At 47.0% G+C, this 25,100-nt stretch overlaps 1 protein-coding gene across 3 annotated transcripts in view; it reads right to left on the bottom strand.

Annotated features, from left to right (window-relative positions):
- Positions 1–11,683, bottom strand: part of PECAM1 (platelet and endothelial cell adhesion molecule 1) — a 68,745-nt gene extending 57,062 nt beyond the window's left edge. For 2 of the 3 annotated variants that reach the window (XM_019028049.3, XM_055386837.2), the window contains exons 1-2: positions 11,006–11,281; positions 10,893–10,919 (exon numbers count right to left, since the gene is read on the bottom strand). In XM_019028049.3, the coding sequence (XP_018883594.2) occupies positions 10,893–10,919; positions 11,006–11,069 (91 nt within the window). In that variant the 5' untranslated portion in view covers positions 11,070–11,281. Of the gene's footprint in view, positions 1–10,892; positions 10,920–11,005 lie in introns of all 3 variants that reach the window. The other variant, XM_019028047.3, reaches the window with a different exon arrangement.
- Positions 11,684–25,100: the final 13,417 nt, after the last annotated feature.

The raw sequence follows: 25,100 nt of genomic DNA, 5'->3' as shown, positions 1-25,100 counted from the left end.
TTGTCTTTTCCAAGCACATGAATCTGGGTTTAATCAGCACCATAAAATATTCACTCTCCAAATTCCTGTTAGAAAACAACTTCAAACATCTCATGTTCTATACATGGCTAAAAAAAATATGGATGAAGCTAGGTGCAGTGGCTCACGCCTGTAATCCCAGAATTTTGGGAGGCCGAGGCAGGAGGATCGCTTGAGCCCAGAAGTTCAAGACCAGCCTGGGCAACATGGCAAAACCTTGACTCTACAAAAATACAAAAAAATCAGCCGGGCATGGTGGCATGTGTCTGTAGTCCCAGCTACTCAGGAGGCTGAGGTGGGAGGATCACCTGAGCCTGGGAGGTCGAGGCTGAAGTGAGCCATGATCATGCCAGTGCACTCCAGCCTAGGTGACAGAGTGAGATCCTGTCTCAAAAAAAAAAAAAAAAAAAGAAAGAAAGAAAAGAGGCCAGGCACAGTGGCTCACGGCTGTAATCCCAGCACTTTGAGAGGCCAAGGTGGGTGAATCACCTGAGGTCAGGAGTTTGAGACCAGCCTGACCAACATGGTGAAACCCCGTCTCTACTAAAAATACAAAATTAGCCGGGTGTGGTGCATGCCTGTAATCCCAGCTACTTAGTAGGCTGAGGCAGGAGAATCGCTTGAGCCTGGGAGGCAGAGGTTGCAGTGAGCTGAGATCATGCCATTGCACTCCAGCCTGGGCAACAAGAGCGAAACTCCATCTAAAAAAAACTAAATAAATATAAAAAAAGAGAAAAAGTAATTGATCTGTAGGGGATTTAGAAAAAAATGTACTGAAAGTCCATGACCATAAAACCAGGTGTTTTTCCCAAATCCCTACACGTCCCCCCAGAAATTTCTACCATGCCCATTCTCAAGGAAGCTACCTATCCAGCATTTGGACCTGCGATTGAAAGTGACTATGTCTGGTATGCTTTCTTAGCCCCCCATCTATCTCCATGAAGTATGAATAATGCAATCATGGAATTTTTTAAAATTTTTGAGTGAATGGAGCAGTCCAATGTTTAAAACTCTCAAAGACAGATGACATGATATGTAAAAACCTCAAAGAGTCTGCAGACAAATTATTAGAAATAAATGTGAGTTTAGAAAGGTGGCTGGATAAGGCCAGGAATGGCAGCTCACACCTGTAATCCCAGCACTTTGGGAGGCCAGGAGTTCGAGATCAGCCTGGCTAACATGGTGAAACCCCGTCTCTACCAAAAATACAAAAATTAGCCAGGTATTGTGGCATGCACCTGTAATCCCAGCTACTTGGGAGGCTGAGGCAGGGGAATCACTTGAACCTGGGAGGCAGAGGTTGCAGTAAATTGAGATCACAACACTGCGCTGGGCGACAGAATAAGACTCTGTCTGCAAAAACACAAACAAACAAACGAAAAAGAAAGGTGGCTGGATATAAGATTAATATTTTACAAGTCAGCATAGTGGTCATCTCTGGAGGGAGGGGCTATGGGGTAGGGAGAAGCACAGATGCAAGCTATTAAATGGTCTTTTGGGATGTTGGTCTGGGATGTTGATGAGATATTGTCCCTAATTTCACAAAGTGTTCCAACAGCACCAGGAAACACTGTGTTTATGCTGAACAACTGATTCATTTCTATCTTGTGGATTCTGAGAATGTTCTAATGGACCTTGTTCCTCTTTTTGCTTTGATTGTTAACACACAGCAAAAATTTCACCTCTGCTTCTAGCAGTCTTTGGGATGTGTTTGTGCTAAATGGGCCATAGCTTTATTTCCCTGCCTTTATTTTTCTCTCATCCTGATTTCCTCATTAATTGTATCTTGTTGAACAACAATACATAATTTTTATAAGTGGTCCCAAGTCATTTTTTTGGAATAAGAAAAAAGTTAGTTAGCTAGCTGGCCAGAGATACTGGCAGAACCTGTCCTTTCCCTCTCTTTTAACAAAGTTAGGCCTTTGTTGGGTAATTTAAAATTTAATCTTCAATTTTAAAACGAGTACTACAATTTGCGCCTGCTGCTATATTCTGAGCAATTAATTTAACAACAACAACGACAACAAAAATGGTGTCTGACCAGTCCATGAGCTGAAACAAGGTGACGGTTTAAATTCAAGTCATTTCCCACAGCATTACTCTTTGGAACTCCCTTTTTTGTCTTTATGTGCAACTTACAACTGATTTAAGAAGCCTGCTGGATGAGCTCTCGACACAAAACTTTCTTTGGACCAGCCGGGCATGGTGGTTTATGCCTGTAATCCCAGCACTTTGGGAGGCCGAGGCGGGTGGATCACTTGAGGTTAGGAGTTCAAGACCAGCCTGGCCAACATAGTGAAACCTCGTCTCTACTAAAAATACAAAATTAGCCAGGTGTGGTGGTGGGCGCCTGTAATCCCAGCTACTTGGGAGACTGAGGCAGGAGAACTGCTTGAACCTGGGAGGCAGAGGTTGCAGTGAGCCAAGGTCATGCCATTGCACTCCAGCCTGGGAAATAAGAGCAAAACTCCATCTCAAAAAAACCCTTTTTTTCTTTGGACCATATTAATTTCTCTGCACTCCTCAATTAATGTAGTTCCCTCCCAACCACTCTCTTCCCTCTCAGAGACAGTTAGGTCTCCTTCCACTACCTCTTCAGTACTTCCTCCTTCATTTTAAGCTATGCTGTGTATTCCAGTGACTCAACCAGGAGATACTAAAGAGCAGAAATCAAGTGCACGGAGCCAGACCGGGGCCAAATCTCATCTCTGCTACTAACAAAGCCGTGTGACCTTTGGCAAGTCCCTAAATTTCTCTGAGCCTCAGTTTGCTTATCCATACAATAGGCACAAGGAATGTAAGTATAAATGAGAACCTGAGTTTAAGTACTTAAAGTAGAGTTCCTGGCACCTATAAAGTGCTTGAGAAATGTTAGCTAGATTCTTCCAGTTACAGAAATAAAGTCGACTCTTTTTTTATTTTTTAATTTTAATTTTTTAGAGATGGGGTCTTACTATGTTGTCCAGGCTATTCTTAAACGCCTGGCCTCAAGCAATCATCCCACCTCAGCCTCCCCAAGTGCTGAGATTACAGGCATGAGCTGAAAATCAACTATTCAGAGCTTTAAAGCTGTGTCTCCACTCCATGTTTCTAGGGATTTTTTTTTTTTCAAATAAAAACCATATTTAAGGCTGGGCATGGTGGCTCATGCCTGTAATCCCAGAACTTTGGGAGGCTGAGCTGGGCAGATCACTTGAGGTCAGGAGTTCGAGACCAGCCTCCTGGCTAACATGGTGAAACCCCATCTCTATTAAAGATACAAAAACTAGCCAGGCGTGGTGGCAGGTGCCTGTAATCCCATCTACTCAGGAGGCTGAGGCAGAAGAATCACTTGAACCTGGGAGGTGGATATTGCAGTGAGCCGAGATTGCACCACTGCACTCCAGCCTGGGCAACAAAGATAGACTTCATCTCAAAAAAAATAAACAAAATAAAAAGCATATTAAACATTTTCAGGTTAATTTAAAGCGACTTCTCCAGCCTCCCAGTTTTGCTCACTCCACTGCGTGCTCTCCACACGAGTCATTCATCTGCTCTCCTGTTTACTGAACGAGCTGCCCATTCCTGGCTGGTTATGCCCTAGACCAGCAGACAGTGCTGGGTGCAGAAGGGAGTCAGACATACCAGGTTCAAACCTGTGATCCCACAGTGCTTAGCTGGGTGATCTCGGGAGTTATTTAACCTCTCTGGGCCACCACATCTCCGCCTACAAAGTAGGAACATGAATACCTGCCTTCTCTGGTATCTTTAACCTAAACAGTGACTGCGTCAAAGTGGCTGAGGGCACAGAAGGGGCCATGTATATACTGACCAGTGCCTGGCCTCTGGTTGACATTCTCTGCCTTCTTCCTTAGCACCATTCATAGCAAACATTTAAGGGGGTTTTTCTGTGCCAAGCACTGTCCCCCATACTGGGGGTTCAGAGAACAGTGAGGCTGGCAGTGTCTGCCCTTGGAGAGCTCATTCTGCACTCCACAACTCTTCCTACTCTGGGCCTTCCAGCCTCAGCACAACCCTTGGTGAGCCTCCCACTGACCAGTCCTAGTTCATTTGATTTTTATAAAAGCCCTCCCTTTTTAAAAAACAATTTTAAAGCAAATTTGGCTAACGCACCAAGCAGTGGTTTTTCCAGTAGGGATGGTACCCACTAGCATGGGGCCCTTCCACCATCTTGTTTTTCTAAGCAATTCTAACACACATTATCTGCTCAAATAAACAAACTTGGCTGGGTGTGGCGGCTCACACCTGTAATCCCAGCTCTTCGGGAGGCCTAGGTCGGTGGATCACCTGAGGTCAAGAGTTCGAGACCCACTGGCCAACATGGTGAAACCTCGCCTTTACTAAAAATACAAAAATTAGCCGGGCATGGTAGCGGGCACCTGTCATCCCAGCTACTCAGGAGGCTGAGGCAAGAGAATCACTTGAATCCAGGAGGTAGAGGTTGCAGTGAGCCAAGATCGCATCATTGCACTCCAGCCTGAGCAATAGAGCAAAAACTCCATCTCAGAAAATACATAAATTAACAATAAACGAACTCAATGGATGCACTGGCAGGAACACCACATTCCCATGGCTAGCTCGAACAGACAAGGGAGAAGAGAGGGCAGGATGGAAAAAAGAAAAGCATTTTATAAAATCTGTTGAGATATGAGTCTCAGCTCTTCATCTTAACACAAATATCATCGACAAAACAACAAAAACAGTGGCCTAGTTTTTACCGCCACAACCACCACCACCTCCCTTGCTATAGAAGCCCTTCAAGATGCCCCCCCCCCCCAATGATCCTTGCCCTCTGCTCATCACACTTACACGTGGTCACCTCCCACGTTAACATTAACCGACAAAATACTCCATCAGGTAATAAAAGACAATGCAGCTTTTATCCCAATCACTCTCTCTCCTGTCTGGGATCCCTCATTCTGGGGAATGCCAGCAGTCATAGCATAAGCAGCCCTGTGGAAGGTACCCAGGATGAGGAACTGAGGCTTCCAGCCCATAGCCACAGGAGTGAGCTTGGAAGCAGATTCCCCAGACTCAGTCAAGCCTTCAGATAACCGCAACCCTGACCAACAATTTATCTGCAATCTAATGAGACCCGGTGCCAGCACCACCCAACTCAGCCACTCCTGCATTCCCAACCCTCAGAAACTTCAGGATAATAAATCTGTGTTATCTTAAGCCAGTAAGTTTTAGGTAAATTGTTAAGCAGCAATAGGTAACAAATATACCACGCAACCAAACTTCAAAAGTCTCTGCCTGATTCTTGTTTTGATAATATGGAAAACATTATCTTCTTTCTAAATAAACCAGCCAAGCACAGCCAAACTGAATTACTGCCTGTAGGTCTCACTATTTACACAGAGTGACTGTTCACAACCTGGGGGACACGGCCCCTGGGAGGTGCATGGGTGGGTGTTAGGAGGCTCATCAACTACCTCCAATTGTGTGCAAATCTGTGCTTTTTCTGGAGAGAAGGCCCACAGATTTCCTTACTGAACCCAAAAAGTTTCAGGACTATTGTGATGAAGGGTGGGGCTGTGGGACAGCCTAAAGAGGTCAGATCTTTTCAACCCAGGGAGATGAAGGTTGACGGAGAAGGATCTAAATTTGGAAAGTCACCACGGAACAGCCAGCGACCACAGTGCCAAACTCCAACGTGCTAAAAACAGTGGGACCTTGACCTCAAGGCCACTCATCAGTGGATGGTGATGCTCCCTGGAAACATGCGGCACCATGAGTCAGCCAGCCACCTGGCCCTCAACCTGGAAATGACTCAGAGAGAAAGTGGAGGGTGCAGGAGAAGGAGGGGCTGCCCACCCTCATCAGGAAAATTACTGGGAGCCACGAAGCATAGAGTCCCTGATGAACTTCTGTGCTCATGAGAGAGCACGCTGAGCCATCTTCCTACCCGAATCTCAAGCATCTCCAAGTTCAGTTCAAGTTCCCATCCATGAGACATGTGTCGAGAACCTGTGCCAGGTGCTGGGCTGACACAGTAAGTAAGAAATCATCCTTGCTGTCCCAAACAGCAAAGGTTGGTGGGGCCCACATAGCTGGACTCCAGTGATATCAGTAAGCACCAAGAGGAAGGGCTGCCCAGGAGAGGTCAAGGAGTCTGAAGGAAGTGACCACTGAACTGAGCCTGCTAGGCCAAGGACAGGCAGTGGGGTGCTCCAGGTAAGAGAACAGCGTGTCCCAGGACACGAGGGTGTGAGAAATCCGTGCCTTCTGGGCATGGCCCATTACAGAAACCAGAGTGTGGGGCTAGAGAGGCCAGGTGGCTGGGTCTGTGGTGCCAGAACGGAGGGCTGGCCTGCTGTGCTGACAAGCTGGGCCCTGTCCTGAGGGTGTCAGGAGGGGTGTGACAGCACCCAAGGCCAGTAAACAGCTTGGAAGTGGTTCAGGTGAAAGCTGATGAGGCCTGAGCTAGGCGGGCGCAGTGGGGATGAGGGAAGGATAGGCTGGGGATCTCCTGAGTGGACTCAACAGGACTTGTTTCTGGGGTGTTGAAAATGTTCTAGAATGAATCCCAGCACTTCGGGAGGCCAAGACAGGTGGATCACTTAAGGTCAGGAGTTTGAGAATAGCCTGGCCAACATGGCGAAACCTTGTCTCTACTAAAAAAACAAAAATTAGCCGAGCATGGTGGTTCGTGCCTGTAATTGCAGCTACTCAGGAGGGTGAGGCAGGAGAATTGCTTGAATCTGGGAGGTGAAGGTTGCAGTGAGCTGAGATCCAACCACTGCACTCCAGCCTGGGCAACAAGAGTGAGACTCTGTCAAAAAAAAAAAAAAAAAGAAAAAAGAAAAAGAAAGAAAATGTTCTAGAATTAGACAATGGTGATGGTTGCACAACACTGTGAATGTACTAAATGTCATTAATAATAAATGTTATATTATTTGTATTTTACCACAATTTAAAAAAAGACTTTGTTTGATTGGATATGGGGTTGAAAGAATGGAAGATAAACTTCCTGGATTAGATTCCCAGGAGGATGTGTGTGCCACCAAACTAAAATAGAAAATGCCACACGCAGCTGGGTGTGGTGGCTCATATCTGTTATCCCAGCACTTTCGGAGGCCGAGGCAGGAGGATGGCTTCAGCCCAGGAGTTTGAGACCAGCCTGGGCAACAAAATGAGACCCCAGTCTCTACAAAAACAAACAAACCAACAGAAAAAGATAAGGAAGGAAGACAAAGTGATGGTGGTGCAGCTGCGTGTGAGGGGCCAGTAGGAGGACCGGGAGGAGACATCAAAGGTCAGCCTGTGTTAACTGGAGGCTCAGGGCAGAGGCCAGGGCTGGACTGTGAAGGTGGGAGGAGTGTGAACTTAGGGGAGGAGGGGGGAATGTGGAGGTGTTGAGAGGGGAGCTGGTCTCCAGGGAGGATAAGACCAGGAGCCTGCAGAGACCAGGACAGGGTTCAGACTCCAGGAGAAGACAAAGTAAGTCCAAAGTCAGCCATGGGGGAGAAGGAAGAGGGTTTGTTAGAGAGTGAGGAGACAAAGCAGGGAAGAGGATGGAAAAGGTCCAGGAGCGAGGCTTTGGGGCACGATCAAAAGTCAAAGGCAGGAAAGGGGTACAGGGAGCCGAGGGCTGGAAGTGTCCGTTGCATTTGGCATCAGGTGGTCCTTGGTGACCCCTCAGCAAGAGGAGACCCAACAGCCGGAGAAGTGGGGCCTGAGGCCAGGCTGCTGGGAGGCGAGGCGTGTCTGAGAGGTGAGGGGGGTAGGGACAGATTATAAACTAACTTTCAGAGAGGTTCGACTGAGAAAGGAAACAAGAAAGGCCAGATAGGGGGACACCAGATAAACGGTGGGGGTGGGTGTCTGCTTGTGATTTTTCTTTTTCCTAAAAAAAGAGTTCCCATTCACTGAGAGAACAGAGCCAGAAGCAGAAATAGAGATTCTAGAAGTGGTGGTAGGGGAGAGGGACATGAATCCACGTAGGCGTGGGGTCCTGGGGGTGAGGAAGGGTCTCAGCCTAAGTGCCTGGCTGGCCCCCATCAGCTGAGGAGCGGGGTGCATGTGTCCTCCGAGGCCGGGAGGGAAACCGAGAGGATGGGTGGAGAGGCTGATAAGCCTGCAGCCAGGCCCAGGCGGGAAGTTGAGGGAGTTCCCTCCAGATGACTGTTTTCTAGGTGAAGATGGAGCAGCGGTCACCTCCTGAGGTGAGGCAGCTGCAGTGAGGTGCGGGCTGGAGGGGAACAAAGAGGCCTGAGATGGAAGGAAGGGAAAGGGCCGAGGCTGTCCCAGGACCCCAGCCGCAGAGCGGGAGACTCAGAGCAAGCCTGCAGGCCACGCACTGCAACTACTGGCCTAGGGGGCCTAAGGAATGGAGACCTGGTTCCAGCCACCGCCCTGCCCACCCCCAGTGTTGACCCTGCTTGCTCGGTGCCTTGTGGCCTGTGGGTCTGTTTCCTTGAGTGTAAAACAAGGCAGAGGCCTGAGGAGGCAGTGGGAGAGTCGCTCCCTGCCATGTGCTGCAGTTCCAACGTCTTCCCTGAAGGTACAAAGAACATTCATTCTCTAGGAACCCAAAGGAGGGAGCAATTGACTTCCATGTGGGGTGGAGGGGGAGAGGGGAGAGCAACACGGTTTTGGGAAACAGGATGTTGCGGGTAAGAAAAAGAGGGACCCCAAAGAGTGAGTGTCTGCAGGGCAGGGTCTGGCCCAAAGGGTGTGGTCTGGGAGGGTACGAGGGCTGGAGTGGACAAAGGGAGAGTGGGTAGGGCAGGAGCTACAGTTGTAAAGGTGGGCTAGGACCGTGTAGTAAACACCATTGTCATTTATCAATCACCTCGAGGCGGGGGCCAATGAATCACCTCCTTTTATCCAGTCTCAACCTCACACCCACTTCATGCCCACGAAGTTCTCTTATCATCCCCATGTTACAGATTGAGAAAACAGCTCAAAGAGCTTAAGTAAAACTGGTCTAAAAGACTTGAGTCAGGTCTATGGCTCCAGACAAATGGCGCAGCTTCAGAGAGTGGAAGTTCCAGTCCCAGTGCCCAGCCAAGTGCCTCTCTCGTGGACAAATCAGTTATTTCTTTCTTTCTTTTTTTTTTCTGAGACAAAGTCCTGCTCCGTTGCCGAGGCTGGAGTGCAGTGGCGCAATCCTGGCTCACCGAACCTCTGACTCCCACGTTCAAGCAATTCTCATGCCCCTGCCTCCCGAGTAGCTGGGATTACAGGCATGTGCCACCATGTCCAGCTCATTTTTTGTATTTTTAGTAGAGACGGGGTTTCACTGTTTTGGCCAGGCTGGTTTTGAACTCCTGGCTTCAAGTGATTCGACCACCTTCGCCTCCCAAAGTGCTGGGATTACAGGTGTGAGCCAATGCGGCTGGTAAAATCGGTTATTTCTGAGGCTCGGTGACACCATCAGTCCAGCAGGATAATTATGAAGATTATGGATATCCTGCCTCCGTGGGTTGCCATGGGGATCAAATGCCCAAGGAAGCACCGTACAGTTGAGCAGAGAAGCCTGGCAGAGGGGCTTTGCCAGTGGCCAACTAGCCCTCCCCAGCCTGGGGCCACTGCTCCGAGGCTTGACTCACCAGCTAGCCTTGCCCATGGATTTCACCTCCAAAGAGCTGTGCAATTTGCCTGCAACCCAGTCACCTCCATTCTTTGCTGATTGCAGTGACTTCTGACAAGGAAATAGCATTCTGTGGGCTCTCCCTCTATTCACAGCCCCGGGACACTACTGAGCCCCCTCAGTCATGTGGTCCCAGAAGAAGCAGAACAAAACCCTCTCATCTCAAGACAAAGGTTCAAAATTAGCTGTAAGGTGGAAGATAAACCAGGCTTCAGAGATAGGCAGCACCCCCCTTCCCTTTGTACAAGCACAAAATATTACAGATATACTTGTAGCCTCACAGGTGAATGGAAAATGAGCTCCAGTGTGTGATTTTTATCATTTAGGAGTAAAAAAAGTAGCAACAATTTAAACTAGGATCTGTCTTCATATGTCTAACAAATCAATTATATCTCATTTGCAAATAAAAACAGTTGGGGATAGGTTACAATATTCAAATAAGCCATTATGGTAAAACAACAAAAAACTTATTATGGAATTGCTCATTAAAATAAAAAAATCACCTCCCCATCCCAAAAAACAGCAATGCACTGAAATCTAGAAAATGTGAGGCCGGGTGTGGTGGCTCACACCTGTAATACCAGCACTTTGGGAGGTGGAGGCCAGTGGATCACCTGAGGTCAGGAGTTTGAGACCAGCCTGGCCAACATGGTGAAACCCTGTCTCTACTAAAAATACAAAAATTAGCTGGGCCTGGTGGCATGCGCCTCTAATTCCAGCTACTTAGGAGGCTGAGACAGGAGAATCCCTTGAACCCAGGAGGCGGAGGTTGCAGACAGCCGGGATTGCACCACTGCACTCCAGCCTGGGTAACAGAGACTCTGTCTCAAAAAAAAAAAGAAAAAAAAAAGAAAACGTGTGCTACTTATAATTGTGTTTTTTGCCATCTTTTAAAAAAGTAATGGCAAAAACCACAATTACTTTGCAACAACCTAATATATTTTTAGACTAGTCAAGAGTAGTCGTGAGAACAGAGAAAAGAACATGGAGTTTGATCTGTAACTGACTAAACAATTCATCAAGATAACCCACTACTACTTTCAGACCAGCCAAGGAAACGTGTGCTACTTCTAAAACACACTGACCAGAACTTGGCTTAGATCTAAGCCTTTCTAAAAATGCCCACATGGGATAAACTTTAGTTCTCAATTGGATTCTTTTCCTTAATTGTTGGAAGTATCAAACCCCAGCAATTTGACGTGCGTTTTAGGCATCACAGAAGAGAAAGGAGGAAGCCAGGTAGAAACATCTGTTACAGTGGAAACATCAGACTTACAGTTTTCTTGACCCTCAAGGCTTGAACCTGCAAGAAACAGAAGAAACATGTTGATTCCAGAAGCTTCGATGCTCATGGAGTTAAAATGATGTGGAAACAGAGTAAACACTCACAGTGCAGAAGGGTCAGCAGGACTCCAAGCCACATCGTGGCCCCTTGGGCCCACCTTGGCTGCATCCTGAGAGTGAAGACTGCAGGCACAGTTAGTTCTGCCTTCGGGCCATGACTCGCTCAGCAGAAGGCACTGCCCACAAGTCACCGTTGAGAAACCCGCCCTGTGCAAAGCAGAAATTGCTCTGGTCACTTCTCCCGGCGCCTGCAGAGAGACCGGCTGTGGTGCTGGTCAGGTAATGGCAGCCATGGCTGGAAACCGGGAACAATGGGGCCTGGGCTGGTCTGATATCTCCTCAGGAAATGACCAGCCTTCCTGAGGGGCCACCGAACGCGGCCGCTTTGTTTAGTTTCTTTAGGGAAAAAACAAGGCACAAGTGACATTTGCCTTGGCGTTCTTGACCCTCCCTCTGTCTCGCCTGAGTTTGGGGGCCCTTCTCATGGCACGGTGAGGGGATTCCTCCCTGCCTCCAGCCTCCACCCACCACCCAAAGGGCTGCTCTCCCAGGACATCCAGAAGGATCTCTCTGCTTTTCCAGTCCTCCCCCTCCCCCATCAAAGAGGGCTTTTGCCACACAGCATAAGTCTGGACCCCCTGCCTTTCTTGGGCTGACTTTTCCCCAAAATTGCAGGTTTGTCAAAGAGACCTGCTGCTGGGGCAGGCTGAGCTTGGAACGCAGCGGAACTGAGGCGAGAGAATAACAGAGGAAGTAGGGGGCAAAGAGCACCCTTGGGCGTAGGCCAGCTTAAGCAATAGCAAAAGCAAAAGACGTAAGATAGTAGAAGAAGAACATACGAAATAAGGGAGTAAGCAGTAAGAATAGAGTTAATGGCTGGGCGCGGTGGCTCACACCTGTAATCCCAGCACTTTGGGAGGCCAAGGCGGGTGGATCATGAGGTTAGGGGTTTGAGACCAGCCTGACCAACATGGTGAAACTCCACCTCTACTAAAAAAAAAATACAAAAATTAGCCAGGCATGGTGGAGAACCCCTGTAATCCCAGCTACTCAGGAGGCTGAGGCAGGAGAATCGCTTGAACCCAGGAGGCAGAGGTTGCAGTGAGCTGAGATCGCACCATTGTACTCCAGCCTGGGCAACAGAGTGAGACTCTATCTCAAAAAAAAAAAAAAAAGAATAGAATTAACTTCTTCCATGGCGATAAGGAGTGACATGTTAACCAAATATCGTACCCTTTAGAAGATGGCTTCAAATCTAAAAATACACTATTCCTACTCCTTTAAGCCTCAAAATACGTTATTCCTACTCCTTTTAAAAGATACCTTGTAGCTTTAAGATTGACCTTTGGGGCCGGGAGTCGTGGCTCATGCCGGTAATCCCAGCACTTTGAGAGGCTGAGGTAGGAGGATTGCCTGAGGTCAGGAGTTTCAGACCAGCCTGGCCAACATGGTAAAACCCTGTCTCCAATAAAAATACAAAAATTAGCCAGGCACGGTGGCACACGCCTATAATCCCAGCTACCCAAGAGGCTGAGGCAGGAGAATCGCTTGAACCCAGGAGGCGGAGGTTGCAGTGAGCCAAGATCAAACCACTGCACTCCAGCCTGGGGTGACAGAGCAAGACTTTGTCTCAAAAAAAAAAAAAAAGATTGGCCTTTGGACTTTTCATTGGGTAATAGATATTTTGATGGTAGAAAATACTAGAATCTGGCTGAGCGCGATGGCTCATGCCTGTAATCCCAGCACTTTGGGAGGCCAAGACGGGCGGATGACTTGAGGTCAGGAGTTCAAGACCAACCTGGCCAACAGGGAGAAACCCGTCTCTACTAAAAATACAAAAATTAGCCTTAGCCGGGCATGAAGGCCGGCACCTGTAATCCCAGCTACTTAGGAGGCTGAGGCAGAAGAACTCAGAAGGCGGAGGTTGCAGTGAGCCGAGATGGCACCACTGCACTCTAGCCTAGGCGACAGAAGTGAAACTCCATCTCAAAAAAAAAAAAGAGAAAGAAACTACTAGAATCTGACCCTTTGCATCAGTTTCTAAAAATCTAACTTGTTACAGTCATAGAGTCAGACGTTATGGGATGCTTTGGAAAAGAAGCAAACCATGTGGATATTAATAACACATCAAAATCTCTCAGACTGTCTTAATATTTTATGGTGTTTCTTTATAGTCTGTAATTTAAAACATCAATCAAATATTGCCACAAAAAGTAATTTAATAGATAAGGGACTAAGCAGTAAGTTGGGACATGGTAAGAGAAGTAAGTTGGAAGGACTTCCAGTAGCTATTTGGTCGCAAAAAATAAAAGTAAAGATGGGCAATTTGGTCAGAAGAGGTAAAGTGGGGGTAAACAAGGTTGAACAGCTAGCTTACAAGAAATAAAGTAGGGTGAAGGCACTATAAGAGAAAGGCAAGTGACGTTAAGCAAGTGAGGAAAAACATGTAAAAGGCCGTGAAATGTAACAAACCGGCACTGATAACCACTCACAGGTCAGCCCACTCGCCCCTCTCCGAGAGTGTTGCTGTGCTTCATCACTTGCTGCTTCGCTATTTGTACGTGTGTCATGTCCAATTCTTTGTTCATGGCACCAACAGCCTGGAGCTGCGCGGCACCATCTGGTAACAGAACTAGGAAGCTCTCCTCAGCTTTTGGTGTGGATGACATACGCAGCCCTATGAGAGGCCCCTCCCCAGCATGCACCCCTAAACAAATGCGTACTCTACTGGGCCACTATGCGGGAGCTTCCTAAGATATACATCATTTCTGCTGGGCATGGTGGCTCATGCCTGTAATCCTAGCACTTTGGGAGGCCGAGGCGGGCGGATCACCTGAGGTCAGGAGTTCGAGACCAGCCTGACCAACATGGAGAAACTCCGTGCTTACTAAAAATACAAAAATTAATCGGGTGTGGTGGCGCATGCCTGTAATCCCAGCTACTCAGGAGACTGAGATAGGAGAATCGCTTGAACCTGGGAGGTGGAGGTTGCAGTGAGCTGAGATCACGCCATTGTACTCCAACCTGGGGGACAAGAGTGAAACACTGCCTCAAAAAAAAAAAAGATATACATCATTTCCTTTCACTCCTCTGTTTGAGACCGGAAAAAGTCAATTTACAGCCTGCCATAATACAGCCTTTGCTTACCTTTCAAGCCTAGTCTCTCACCACTTCCTTCCTTGCACCTACATTATGGCTGCTAGAATTTCTAGTTCCTAGCACTCTTCATCTGTCTGTGCCTTTGTCGGGGCTGCTCCCCTACTTGGAATGCCTTCCCCACTTCTTTCCAAGCAAATTCCTACCCATCCTTCCTAACTCAGTTCAGGAATCCATTTCTCCAGAATTTTTCCTCATCTTCCCCAGACTGAGCTGCCCTTCCTCTGCAACCCCCTTACCTCCCTGGTTTTCCCTCTGTCGGACACTTTTTTTTTTTTTTTTGAGACAGAGTCTTGCTTTGTCGCCCAGGCTGGAGTGCAGTGGCGTGATCTTGGCTCACTGCAACCTCCACCTCACAGGTTCAGGCGATTCTCCTACCTCAGCCTCCCAAGTAGCTAGAATTACAGGCATGCGTCACCATGCCCAGATAATTTTTGTATTTTTAGTAGAGACGGGGTTTCACCATGTTAGCCAGGCTGGTCTCGAACTCCTGACCTCAGGTGATCGCCCACCTTGGCCTCCCAAAGCGCTGGGATTACAGGTGTGAGCCACCGGGCCCAGCTGTCGGACCCTTTTTTTTTTTTTTTTTGAGATGGAGTCTTGCTCTGTCGCCCAGGCTGGAGTGCAGTGGTGCAATCCTGGCTCACTGCAAGCTCTGCCTCCTGGGTTCACGCCATTCTCCTGCCTCAGCCTCCCAAGTAGCTGGGACTACAGGCACCCCCCCACCACACCCGGCTAATTTTTTGTATTTTTAGTAGAGACGGGTTTCACCGTGTTAGCCAGGATGGTCTCGATCTCCTGACCTCGTGATCCACCCACCTCAGCCTCCCAAAGTGCTGGGATTACAGGCGTGAGCCACCGCGCCCGGCCAGACACTTTTATTATATGATGTGTCATAATGGCCTGTCCTCCCCCAAATGGACTGCAATCTCCTTGATGACAGGGACAGTGTCTGGAACCTAGTAGATGATGAAAAAGCATTAGTGCAATGGATGATTGTCTAGATGGATGAAGACAAGCTACTGTATTGTCTGAATCAGATGATCACTGCCTTGAGGGTGCCATATTGTTTCTGAAATGCCACCCTCTAGGACTTCCCCATGGTAAAGCTAAGACAGATACAAACTGGCCACAGTCGAAACCAGATTCCTCTACCTCAGGGCAAGAACCAAGAAGTAATGGCTTCCAGCTAGAAAACAATTCCTCTCTCTGACCTATGGTTCAGTGGAAGTTTTGATAAGAGCCTTGAACAGCAATACACACTTTACCCATTTATTTCTAAAGGAATGTTTTCCATTGCGTTATTTGCTGTTGTTTTGTGCTCGCCATTCCCCACTATAAGCTATCTTCTTTGGCAACCTACTGGAAATTACCCTCACCCATCTACCAAATTTTGATGTGGGAACAAAAAAGGAAACACCATGATTAATAAAATAAATTTTGGCTTCAATGGTAACTTTTAGATACTGCAGAGTAAGCGCCTATTGCAGAGCAACAATTCAAATGATAGTGATAAATGCCAAGACCCCAGACCCCGTGCCCTCAAGTTCCAAAGTAAATTTCTAAAATGTGGCAATTGCTTCATAAATGATTCTAATATTTTCAGGATACCATGATAAAATAAAGCTTTATTTCAAAAATAAATGTTTTTTTTAGAAAATTGAAAAATTGTATCCCATAATTCACACTGTGTACCAGAATACATTCCAAATGGACCAGTGATATGAATGTACAAATAAACCCATAAGAGTTCTAGAAGAGGCCAGGCACAGTGGCTCATGCTTGTAATCCCAGCACTTTGGGAGGCCGAGGTGGGCAGATCACCTGAGGTCAGGGGTTCAAGCCCAGCCTGGCCCACATACAGTGAAACCCTGTCTCTACTAAAAAATACAAAAATTAGCTAGGCGTGGTGGCACATGCCTGTAGTCCCAGCTACTTGGGAAGCTGAGGCAGGAGAATCACTTGAACCTGGGAGGCAGAGGTTGCAATGAGCCAAGATCATGCCACTGCACTTCAGCCTGGGCAACAGAGCAAGACTCTGTCTAGCAAAAAAAAAAAAAAAAAAAAAAAGTTCTAGAAGAAAATACAAAAGAAGAAAAGAAGTCCTTACAACCTTGAATGGCAGAGGCTGGTTTAACTAAAACTTAAAATCCAGAAGCCATAAAATTGATTGATAAATTGTACTTTATGAAAAAAAAGTTCTGCTTTGCCAAAAAAAAAAAAAAAATTAGTCAAGAGAAAAACTACTAACTGGAAAAAATGTTTGCAACTCACATCACGGACAAAGAGCTAACCTCCTTAGTATGTGAAGAACACTCATAAATTAAGAAGAAAAAGTTCGGAAGTCTGTCTAAGCTACTCTGGCTTGGGAGGCTGCCTGATTAAAAGAAGAAAATAAAAGAGAAGACGAAAAAGAAAAGACCAACAATCCAATAGAAAAATGGGCAAAGAATATGAACAGATAGTTTCCATAATGTAAGAAAAAGTATCTGAAATTGGAAATAGGCAAAAATGAGTACTGCATGCCTGTCCGGGGTTTACCTCACACTCTAAGGTTATTAACGTTTGTTTGACTTGCTATTTACAGTAGACTAGAATACTTTACAATCAGTAGGGGAGGGTAAACATTAACTTGTAGAAAGTCAGTAAGGATGCAAAGGATTCTTATTATCTGTGGCAGAGGGGTGGGTGGCAGAAACTGAGCAGTTGGGGACTTTTCTTTGTAAAGCTTTCTGTACTTTTGTTATTTAAATCATGTGACTGTATTACCCTTTCACTTTTTTCTTTTTTTTTTTGAGATGGAGTCTTGCGCTGTGGCCCAGGCTGTTGTGCAGTGGTACTATCTCAGCTCACTGCAACCTCCACCTCCAGGGTTCAAGTGATTCTCATGCCTCAGCCTCCCGAGTAGCTGGGACTACAGGCATGTGCCACCATGCCCAGCTAATTTTCGTATTTTTAGTAGAGATGGGGTTTCACCATGTTGGCCAGACTGGTCTTGAACTCCTGACCTCGGGCGATCCACCCACCTTGGTCTCCCAAACTGGTGGGATTACAGGCGGGAGCCACCGTGCCCGGCAGTATTACCTTTAAAATTTTAATTAAGAAATTGAATTTCTGTTCAGCTTTATGAAGTATTATATAATTGACATAAAATAAGCTGCGTTTAAAGTATACACTCAGAAAAGTGTTGACATGTGTATACTGATGAAACAACCTCTACAGTCAAGGAAGTAGACACATCCACCACCCCCAAAAGGTTCCTATGCCCTTTGTCTCCCTTGCCCTCTGCACCCTCCCCACTGCAAGGATTGATCTGCTTTCTGATTAGTTTGCATGTTCTGGAATTTTGTAAAGATTCATACAGTATGTACCTTTTATTATTATTATCATTATCTTTGGTGTGTCTTTTTTTTTTGAGACGGAGTCTCTCTCTGTTGCCCAGGCTGGAGCACAGTGGCACAATCTCGGCTCACTGCAACCTCCACCTCCCAGGTTCAAGCAATTCTCTGCCTCAGCCTCCGGAGTAGCTGGGATTACAGGCACCTGCCACCACGCCTGGCTAATTTTTTGTATTTTTAGTAGAGACAGGGTTTCACCGTGTTAGCCAGGATGGTCTCGATCTCCTGACCTCGTGATCCACCCGCCTTGGCCTCCCAAAGCGCTGGGATTACAGGCGTGAGCCACCGCGCCTGGCCTTTTTTTTTTTTTTGAGACAGGGTCTTGCTCTGTGGCCCAGGCTGGAGTGCAGTGCCGCAATCTCGGCTTGCTGCAACCTCTGCCTCCTGGGTTCAAGCAACTCTCCTGCCTCAGCCTCCCGAGTAGCTGGGATCACAGGTGTGCACCACCATGCCCAGCTAATTTTTGTATTTTTAGTATAGACGGGGTGTCACCATGTTGGCCAGGCTGGTCTCAAACTCCTGACCATAAGCAATCCGCCCACCTCAACCTCCCAAAGTGCTGAGATTACAGGCATGAACCACCGCACCCGGCCAACATCTTTTTTTTGAGACAGGGTCTCACTCCGTCTCCTGGGCTGGAGTGCAGTGGCACAATCATGGCTCACGGCAGCCTCAAACTCCTGAGCTCAAGCAATCCTCCCACCTCAGCCTCCCAAGTAGCTGGGACTACAGGTGTGCACCACCACACACAGCTAATTTTTTACTTTTTGTAGAGACAGGGTCTTGCCCAGGCTGGAATCCAGCTTCTTGTCTCAGAAGATCCTCCAGCCTCAGCCTCCCAAAGTGCTGGGATTATAGGCATGAGCCACTATGCCTGGCCTTGCCTTTTTCAATATAGTAAATTGAATGGGTTTTTATTCGTTTGTGGGCCTCTCCTTTCTCCTCACTTCTTCCCCTTGACCTTGGTGGATTCCTTGATTGGGTTGAGGCAAAGTTTCCCACACGGCTTTGGCTTCTTGGTAACTGATCAAGAGACTGACTCCTACATAACCAAGGGACCCCAGGAGTTCCCACCAGGCTTAACAAACTCACCCAGGACCCTGTTTCTCCCATGGTGGTGTTCGCTTCTTCTCAGCCAAGCAGAACTGAAGGAGGACAGACACACAGTTATTCCTACCTGCAGTGCTCCTGCCTTCAAATACCGGGGAAGTAACGCAGATGCGAAACATAGCGACTCGTTAACTGCACAAAAAAAGCTGTCTGCTGGAATAAACTTCAGGAAGTGGTTTTTCTGAGCAACTGGAGGTGGAGTGGGGGGAGGAAGGCGGAGGCAGGTGGGCAACAGACATGTCAGAGGGCACAGCAGGCCAACCACCTATTTCATAACAATGGTGATTGGAAATGAGATTCACCGGCCATTCCACTTCCCCCACCTGTAGCCTCAGATCTCATTAGTCTTGGAGAGTTGATGAGCCAGACTCAACAGCCCCCATCCACTGGGTTTGGGACACACCCCAGCCTGGGAGTGAACGTGCACTAATGCGTAAATCAGAAGCCTGGGTTTCCTGTCTGTTCTCTGCAGCTTAATAGCTTAAATGCTCTGAGGCTCATGTTCCTCACCTATATAATGGGAATAATGTGCCCATCTACCCATTGAATAGGCTTGTTAGGAAGATCAAACAAGAGCTAGCCTTTGAAAGCACATTTAACCAGCAGAGCACAGTAAGAACATAGTAACAACAAAAAAATATAAAAAATAGCTGCGTACGGTGGTGCATGCCTGTGGTCCCAACTACTCGTGAAGCTGAGGCGGGAGCAATGCTTGAGCCCAGGAGTTTGAGGCTGCAGTGAGCCACGATCACACCACTGTACTCTAACCTGGGCAACAGGGCAAGACCTTGTCTCAAAAAGTAATAATAATTAATTAAAAAGTTTAAAAAAAAACAATAGTTATGATTGAACAATAATAACAACAGTTGTTGATCTGGTTTGGCTGGGCCTGCCACATCTGAATCGCTGCTCTGGAGCTCAGCTGACTTAGTGAACCCAAGGGGCAGCGCTCAGTGCCTTTTCTTCCACACCCACCATGTGCTGCCCTCACCACCCCAGTCTGGCCCCTCACAAAGGTGGGCAGCTGGGCAAAAGGGAGGCAGGCAGGGACATTGTGGAGGAGTCTGTGCTATTCCATCCCCTGCAGGAGGCCCCCTCCAGTTACAAGGGACATGGTTGTTTTGTTTTTGGGATTTTTGGGGGTTTTTTTTGAGACAGGTTCTTGTTCTGTTGCACACGCTGGAGTGCAGTGGTGTGATCACAGCTCACTGCAACCTCCGCCTCTCAGGTTCAAGCCATCCTCCCACCTCAGCCTCTCGAGTAGCTGGGACTGTAGGCATGCACCACCACATCCGGCTAATTTTGGTAATTTTTGTAGAGATGGGGTCTCGTCACATTGCCCAGGCTGGTCTTGAACTCCTGAGCTCAAGCGATTTGCACGCCTCGGCCTCCCAAAGTGCTGGGATTATAGGCATGAGCCACCGCACCTGGCTGACATGGTTGTATTATGACTCATAACCATAGGCATTTTTGCCTTTGTAGACCTCTTCCTCCACACACAAAAAATTACATTTTGAAACTGTACTGGTATAAATAAGAATATATTCATATTATATATTTAAAAATTTCTTTTACCTGGACAGTGGTTTTATTCTTCTAATGACTGTATCTTCTAAACCTAATGAAGAAGGGCCTGACAACAGATCAGGCACACAACAGCCCAAGGGGTTAAGGGTCCTACTGTCTTGCACCCTGAGTGGCCTGGCCGCTGGCCTGGGAAGAGCACCACCATGTCCCAGGCACTGAAGCCAAAACAGTTGTTTGTGCATTCTGTTCTCAAAACCACAAAAGCACAAGCAACAAAATAACAAAAACAGATAAACTGGACTTTATTAAAATTAAAAATGTTTTTATTGCAAAGGATAGCATTAGGAAAGTGAAAGGTAATTCACAGAATGGGAGAAAATATTTGGAAATAATATATCTGATAAGGGTCTAGGATCTTGAATATATAAAGAACTGTTACAACTCAACAACAAAAACACAACCATTTTAAAGAATTGGCAAAGGGGCAGGGCGTGGTGGCTCACACCTGTAATCCCAGCACTTGGGGAGCCTGAGGCAGGAGGATCACTTAAGGTCAGGAGTTCTAAGACCAGCCTGGCCAATATGGTGAAACCCCATCTCAGCTAAAAATACAAAAAATTAGCCGGGCGGTGGCACATGCCTGTAATCCCAGATACTCAGGAGCTCAGGAGGCTGAGGCAGGAGAATCGCTTGTTCCCAGGAGGCAGAGGTTGCAGTGAGCTGAGATCGCGTCACTGCACTCCAGCCTGGGCAATAGAGTAAATGAGACTCCATCTTAAAAAAAAAAAAAAGGATTTGAGCAGATTATTTCTCCTAAGAAGATAAAAAAAAAATGACCCCAAGCACATGAAAAGATGCTCAACATCATTAGTCATTAGGGAATTGCAAATCAAAACTGCAATGAGATACCACTTCATACCCACTAGGATAACTATAACCAAAAAGACAGACAATAAATATTGATGAGGATGTAGAGAAACAGGAATGCCCATATGCTACTATGACATTGTAAAATGATACAGCCACTTTGAAAACAGTTGGCGGTTCCCCAAAATTAAAAATAGAGTTACCATGTGATCCAGCAGCAATTCAACCCTTGGGGATATAGTCAAGAGAGCTGAAAACATGTCCACACAAAAACATGCACACAAATGTTTATAGGGCTGGGCGCGGTGGCTCACGCCTGTAATCCTAGCACTTTGGGAGGCCGAGGCAGGTGGATCACGAAGTCAGGAGATCGAGGTCATCCTGGCTAACACGGTGAAATCCTGTCTCTACTAAAAATACAAAAAATTAGCCAGGCATGGTGGTGGGCACCTGTAGTCCCAGCTACTCGGGAGGCTGAGGCAGAAGAATGAATGGTGTGAACCCGGGAGGCGGAGCTTGCAGTAAGCCGAGATCACGCCACTGCACTCCAGCCTGGGGCAACAGAGCAAGACTCCGTCTCAAAAAAAAAAAAAAATCACAAATGTTTATAGAAGCAGTATTCACAATAGCCAAAATGTAGAAACAACACAAATGTTCATCAACTGATGAATGAGCAAACAAAATGTGTTATAGCCATATAATGGAATATTATTTGGCAATAAAAAGAATAAAGTACTGGGCAGGGCATGGTGGCTTACACCAGTAATCCCAGCACCTTGGGAGCCCGAGGCTGGAGAATCGCTTAAAGCCAGGAGTTTGAGACTAGCCTGGGCAACATAGCCAGACCCTGGCTCTACCAAAAAAAAACATTTTTTTTTTCACCTCCCACCAACTTCTCTCAAAAAATTTTTAAAAATTACCCTGGTGTGGTGGTGTGCCCCGGTAGTCCCAGCTACTCTGGAGGCTGAGATGGGAGGCTTGTTTGAGCTCAGGACTTTGAGGCTACAGTGAGCTAGGATTGCACCGCTGCACTCTGGCCCAGGTCATAGTGTGAGACTCTGTCTCTAAACAACAACAACAAAAGGAAGGAAATACTGATACATGCTACACTATAGATGAACTTTAAAAACATGCTAAGTGGAAGAAGCTACATATGAAAGGCCACATATTATATAATTCCATTTCTGTGCAATGTCCAGAATACGCAAATCCATGGAGATGGAAAGTAGTTTGGTTGGCTAGGGCTGGGGGATTAGGCAAGATAGCTAAAGAATACAGGTTTCTTTTTGGGATAATGAAAATGTTCTAAAATTGATTGGGGTGATGGTTGCACAACTCTGAATATATGAAACACCACTGAATTGCATGCTTTAAATAGGTAAATGGTATGGCATGTGAACAATATCTCAATGAATCTGTTATTTTAAAAATCTTAGAGGGTATGTTTTCATTTCCTGTGGCTACAGTGACAAATACCCACACACTTCCTGGCTTAAAACAACAGAAACTTATTCTTTCCCCATTCTGGATCTAGAATAAGTATGAATGGACCAAAATCAAGCTGCCAGCAGGGCTACACTCCCTGCAGAGGCTCTGCGGGAAGAGAATCTGTTCCTGGCCTCTTACAGGAGCAGATTGGTGGCTGCTGGCATTCCTTGGTCTGTGGGTGCATCACTCCAGTCTTCAAGGCCAGCGTCTTCAAATCTCTGCTCAATCTTCACATCACCTCTCTTCTGTGTGTCTAATCTCCCTTATTTATTATTTATTTATTTATTTGAGACGGGGTCTCACCCTGTTTCCAAGGCTGGAATGCAGTGGTTCAATCACGACTCACTGCAGCCTTGACCACCAGCGATTCTCTCACCTCAGCCTCCTGAGTAGCTGGGACCACAGGCACGCACCACCATGCCTAGATAATTTTTTAATTATTTGTAAAGACGAGGTCTCGCTATGTTTCCCAGGTTGGTCTTGAACTTTTGAGCTCAAGGGATTCTCCTGCCTGGGCCGTTCAAAGTGCTGGGATTATAGGTGTAAACCAATGTGCCCCACCTCCCTCTGCCTCTCTGGTAAAGTCACTTGTGATTGTATTTGGAGCCCATCCAGATAATCTCCCCATCTCAAAACTGTTAACTTAATCACATCTGCAAATCCCATTCTCCCACATGTTACAAACTGAATGTTTGCATCCCCGCGACAATTCACATGTTGGAACCAACTCCCCAGTGTGATAGTACTTGCAGGTGGAGCCTTTGGAGGTGATTATGTCATGAGGGTGGAGGCCTCATGAATGGGACTGGTGCCCTTATGAAAGGGACCATAAGGAAATCCCTAGGCCAGGTGCGGTGGCTCACGCCTGTAATCCCAGCACTTTGGGTGGCCAAGGCGGGCAGATCGACGTGAGGCCACGAGTTTGAGACCAGCCTGGCCAACGTGGCAAAATCCTATCTCTACTAAAAATACAAAAATTAGCTGGCATGGTGGCACGCCTGCCGCCTGTAGCCTGGGAGGCTGAGGCACGAGAATCACTTGAACCCAGGAGGCAGAGGTTGTGGTCAGCCAAGACCGCGCCACTGCACTCCAGCCCGGGTGACAGGGCAAGACTCCTTCTCAAAACAGAAAAAAAAAAAAAAAAAAGGCAAGAAAAGAATTCCCTAGTCCTTTCCATCATGTGAGGACACAGCAGAGAGACAGCCATCTATAAATGAGGAAGTAGGCCTCACCAGACACTGGAGCTGCTGGAGCTTTGATGCTGGACTTCCCAAACTCCAGAACTGTGAGAAATACATTTTTGTTGTTTCTTTTTTTTTTTTTTTTTTTTGAGATGGAGTCTCATTCTTGTTGCCCAGGCTGGAGTGCAATGGCACAATTACAGCTCACTAAAACCTCCGCCTCCCGGGTTCAAGCGATTCTCCTGCCTCAGCTGGCTGAGTAACTGGGATTACAGGCATGAGCCACCATGCCTGGCTAATTTTGTACTTTTAGTAGAGATGGGGTTTCTCTGTGTTGGTCAGGCTGATCTTGAACTCCCGACCTCAGGTGATCCACCTGCCTCGGCCTCCCAAAGTGCTGGGATTACAGGCGTGAGCCACCGCGCCCGGCCCATTTTTGTTGTTTCTAAGGCACCCAGTCCAAACAAACTAAGACACCATATAGGGCAACATTCACAGGTTCCAGGGGTCAGGGCCTGATATCCTTGGGGGTCATCAGCAGCCTACCACAGGGGTATCATGACCCATATTACAGATGGGGAGCTGAGGGCCAGGAGGTGAAACATCAACCAAGTTCCCAGCACCACATCTGCCTGCCTGTGTCTGCCTGGCTTGCTACAAAGCTTCTATGACTGACCTTTTACAGCACCTTTCTGCGCAGAAGGCTCAGACCCAGTCCCTGATCTGACACACATGAGTCATGAGACCAGAGCCAGCTTCATGGATGTGTGACCCGTGCCGTCACAGGGACCCTGTGCTCAGAAGCTGCCATGCTTGGTTTGATGCCTTGCTGTCGCCACCTTGAAATTCTTGATAATTTTGAATTTTCATTTGCACTAGACCCACAAATTATGTAACTGGTCCTACATGTGACACCGAGCAAGGAAAGGGAGAGTAGAGATGAGGTGGGTAGAAGCTGCCCTGCCCACGGCCTCACCTCAGACCTGAAAAGTACCTGACACCCCGATTCTGCACAGCCTAAATAATTGCATTGTTTTATATGAAAGAAGAACTAGACTTTTTTCCACTTTTGGTGGAAATTATAGGGAGGTATATTTCAGCCAGAACTGTGCAACACAGCAGGTAAGGAAAGTTTTGCAAATGTTTTAAAAGGCCAGATGAGACTGGGCATGGTGGCTCACGTCTATAATCCCAGCAATTTGGGAGGCCACAGCAGGCAGATCACCTGAGGTCAGGGGTTTGAGACTAGCCTGGGCAACATGGCGAAACCCTGTCTCTATTAAAAAAAATACAAAAAGGTCAGGCGCAGTGGCTCATGCCTGTAATCCCAGCACTTTGGGAGGCTGAAGCAGGTGGATCACTTGAGGTCAGGAGTTTGAGACCAACTTGGCCAACATGGTGAAATCCCGTCTA

Source organism: Gorilla gorilla, chromosome 4 (genome assembly GCF_029281585.2).
Source record: "Gorilla gorilla gorilla isolate KB3781 chromosome 4, NHGRI_mGorGor1-v2.1_pri, whole genome shotgun sequence".
Classification (NCBI taxonomy): domain Eukaryota; kingdom Metazoa; phylum Chordata; class Mammalia; order Primates; family Hominidae; genus Gorilla; species Gorilla gorilla.
This window is presented reverse-complemented; position numbering and strand designations above follow the sequence as displayed.